General features: G+C 41.3%; 1 protein-coding gene across 1 annotated transcript; it reads left to right on the top strand.

Moving 5' to 3' along the window:
* The first annotated feature begins 2425 nt into the window (after positions 1 to 2425).
* On the top strand, positions 2426 to 2911 carry LOC138908045 (uncharacterized). The gene has a single exon (XM_070198681.1). The coding sequence runs from the start codon at positions 2426 to 2428 to the stop codon at positions 2909 to 2911; it is 486 nt and encodes a 161-aa protein (XP_070054782.1).
* Positions 2912 to 3497: the final 586 nt, after the last annotated feature.

Genomic DNA, 3497 nt, shown 5'->3' with positions numbered 1-3497 from the left:
GGGACACATTGAACCGGAGAATTCTACGAACTATCAGAAATGGGGTAGACAACCCCGGTATCCAACCACTTGATGATCTCCCTTTTGACAACCTATTACATAGCTTCATTGAGTCTCCTTTGATGTTCAATAGATGGTTTGGCACCTTCCTCCAAGTTAATCTTGTGCATGCAAAATTTGGGGCTTATACCCCGAATATCCACCAAAGTCCACCCAATAGCCTTCTTCCTCTTTTGTAGCACCGCCAGTGTAGAGTCTACCTGCACGTTAGTCAAACAACAGGTAAGAATAACCGGTAAAGTAGAAGAAGGGCCAAGAAATTCATACCGAAGATATAGAGGCAATGGCTTCCCTCTTTGCTATTGGGTTGCCTCATGGACTTACACACATAGAAAACCACTTTTTTATCACCAACCCGGAAGGTAAGTTCTTCGGTTTCAACATCAACTAGAGCCTTCCCCGTAGCAAGGAAAGGTCTACCAAGAATAATCGGCACCTCATAATCAACCTCACAATCAAGAATGACAAAATACGCCAGAAGAATGAATTTATCAACATGAACCAATACATCTTCAATCACTCCCAATGGTCTCTTCATGGTACTATCAACCATTTGTAATCTCATAGATGTGGGTCTTGGTTGCCCAATTCCCAAAGTCTTGAAAACCGAATAGGGCATTAAATTGATACTTGCCCCAAGATCACAAAGAGCTTTTGCAAACTCGGCACTTCCAATTGTATAAGGAATCGTGAAAGTGCAGGGATCCTCCAACTTGGGAGCCATGGAATGCACAATTGCACTCACTTGATGAGTCATTTTTATAGTTTCAAAATTCATCGACCACTTCTTTATCACTAAATCCTTCATAAACTTTGCATAACTTGGCATTTGCTCCAAGGTTTCAACTAATGGCACATTTATTGAGAGACTATTCATCATATCAATGAACTTTTTGAATTGATTCTCGTCGTTTTTCTTGTCAAGCCTCTGAGGATAGGGAGGAAGTGGCTTAGGCAATGGTGCCTTAGCTTTTTACATTACTGGTTCCGGTATGTCAATCACATGATCCCTAGACGGGTTTACATACTCTTGAGTCTTTTCCACCATGTCATCAATATCAATCCGTACTTCCTCATTTGTGTGCACAACATTGTTTGGGCTCTCCTCTACCTCTACTAGTTGCTTATCATCCACAAGTTGCCTTTGACTTAAGGTGGGTGCATTCCCACCTCTTCCACTTCTTATAGTAACGGCCATGGCATGCCTCGTATTGTTCCCACCCTTCGGGTTCACCACCGTATCACTTGGTAGTGTCCCCTTAGGACGAGAATTTAAATCTTGAGAGATTTGACCCATTTGCACTTCTATGTTTCGGATTGATGTGTTGTGTGAAGCAAGTCGAGCATCGGAATCGACATTCTTCTCCATCATTTGCTTGAACATGTTCTCAATATGACCCATTTCATTATTGGATGATCTAGGACCATGAAAAGGGTAAGGATGTGGGTTGCTTGGTTGTTGATTCATCGGGGGCCTTTGAAAACCCGACCCCCGATTTCCTTGGCTGTTGGTCCACCCGCCTTGGTTGTTGTTCCACCTACCTTGGTTGTTTCCTCCCCAATTGCCTTGGTTGTTATTGTTTTACCGATTCCCTTGGTTATTGCTTCCACTCCAATTGCCTTGATTGTTTCCACTATTCCAATTACCTTGGTTGTTTGAAGGTCTCCATTGTTATTGACTAGGGCCTTGGAAGTTGTATCTTTGCCCTTGAAAGTTGTTCATGTTAGTTTACAACTATGTATATAGTGTAGTCTTGTCCCACATTTGTAGAGGAGTAGTATGTCCTTGTATAGTATAGCTATAAATAAGGACCTCTTGTATTGTATTAAACATCTAATATCAATAACATATTTTCTCCCGTGCCTTCTCACATGGTATCAGAGCAATTATGAGAGACTTATTCCTGTGCATAAATTCCAGCAATTCCGGAAAAGAGAAATCAGTACTTTTTTAAGGTTGTTTTGCATCTGCTTCATCTCCGTCAGTGTTGTGCAAAATCCAACACTACCACAAGAGTCGTCACTGTCCGGCGACCAAACCCCAATGAAAATCTCCGGCAGTAGCCTCCTCATGCGCCTCCACGCGCCACCAGAAGCTTATGCGCCGGCGCGTACGACCACTTCCGGCCATTTTTTGAAGATCTTCCTTCAAAACACTTGGGTCGTCTAGTATTTATGATCCTACCCCTACTGTTTTCATTTCATTCTGACCATTTTGAGTTTTTTCCGACATCTATAGTACTATTTCGACAGCTACAGTAGATTCCGGTAGCTACAGTATTTCATTATTCTGTTTCTGTGTTTCCGTACTCGGTTTAGTGGATTAGAGTTGATTCTTTCTCTTATTTGGTAATAATTTACAATAATGTCTTTGGGATTTGATGCTTTTAGGTCTAGAAACATGAGTTCTGGAAGCTCTAGTGCTATTATTACCTCGGAACCTTTGGAAGGTTCAAACTACTTAGCTTGGGTTTCATCTGTCGAGTTGTGGTGTAGAGGTCAAGATGTTCAAGATCATCTAATTAAAAAATCTAGCGAAGGAGATGAAAAGGCAATAGAACTTTGGGCAAAAATTGATTCTCAGTTATGTAGTATCTTGTGGCGATCTATTGATTCCAAGTTGATGCCCTTGTTTCGTCCATCCCAGACATGTTATTTGGTTTGGGCAAAGGCACGCACCTTATACGCTAATGACATATCTCGCTTCTATGATGTGATATTGCAGATAACAAACTTAAAGAAGCAGGAATTCGATATGTCTACTTACTTGGGTCAAGTACAAACACTCATGGAGGAATTTGAGAAGTTTATGCCAATTTCTGCTAGTGTTGAAAAACAACAAGAGAAGTGACATAAGATGTTTCTTGTTCTTACCCTCGCTGGACTTCCTAATGATCTTGATTTAGTACGCGACCAGATTTTGGCTAGTCTGACTGTCCCGACAGTTGATGAATTATTCTCTCGATTACTCCGCCTTGCTGCAGCACCAAGTCCACCAGTGATCTTATCACAGATACTTGATTCCTCTGTTCTTGCATCCCAGACAGTGGATGTTCGGGCATCTCAAACTATGGAGCATAGACGAGGAGGAGGTCGTTTTGGAAGATCTATACCCAAGTGTTCTTATTGTCACAAACATGGATACACTCGTGAAATGTGCTATTCCTTACATGGTCGTCCACCCAAAATTCTTACATTGCTCAGATCGAGACTCCAAGTAATCAGGGATTTTCTTTATTTAAAGAAGAATATAATGAGCTCCTTAAGTATCGAGCAAGTAAGCAAATATCTCCATAAGTAGCCTCAGTTGCTCAGATTGATACTTCAGTTACTGGTAATTCTTTTGCTTGTGTTTCCCAGTCTAGCACTCTTGGCCCATGGGTCATGGACTCAAGTGCTTTTGATCACATCTCTGATAATATATCACTTTTGTCAAA

This window comes from Nicotiana tomentosiformis, chromosome 3 (assembly GCF_000390325.3).
Source record: "Nicotiana tomentosiformis chromosome 3, ASM39032v3, whole genome shotgun sequence".
NCBI classification, from domain to species: domain Eukaryota; kingdom Viridiplantae; phylum Streptophyta; class Magnoliopsida; order Solanales; family Solanaceae; genus Nicotiana; species Nicotiana tomentosiformis.
This window is presented reverse-complemented; position numbering and strand designations above follow the sequence as displayed.

What these genes read in the sequence shown, in the direction of transcription:
- LOC138908045 (XM_070198681.1), top strand. Translation starts at nt 2,426, where the DNA reads ATGTCTTTGGGATTTGATGCTTTTAGGTCTAGAAACATGAGTTCTGGA.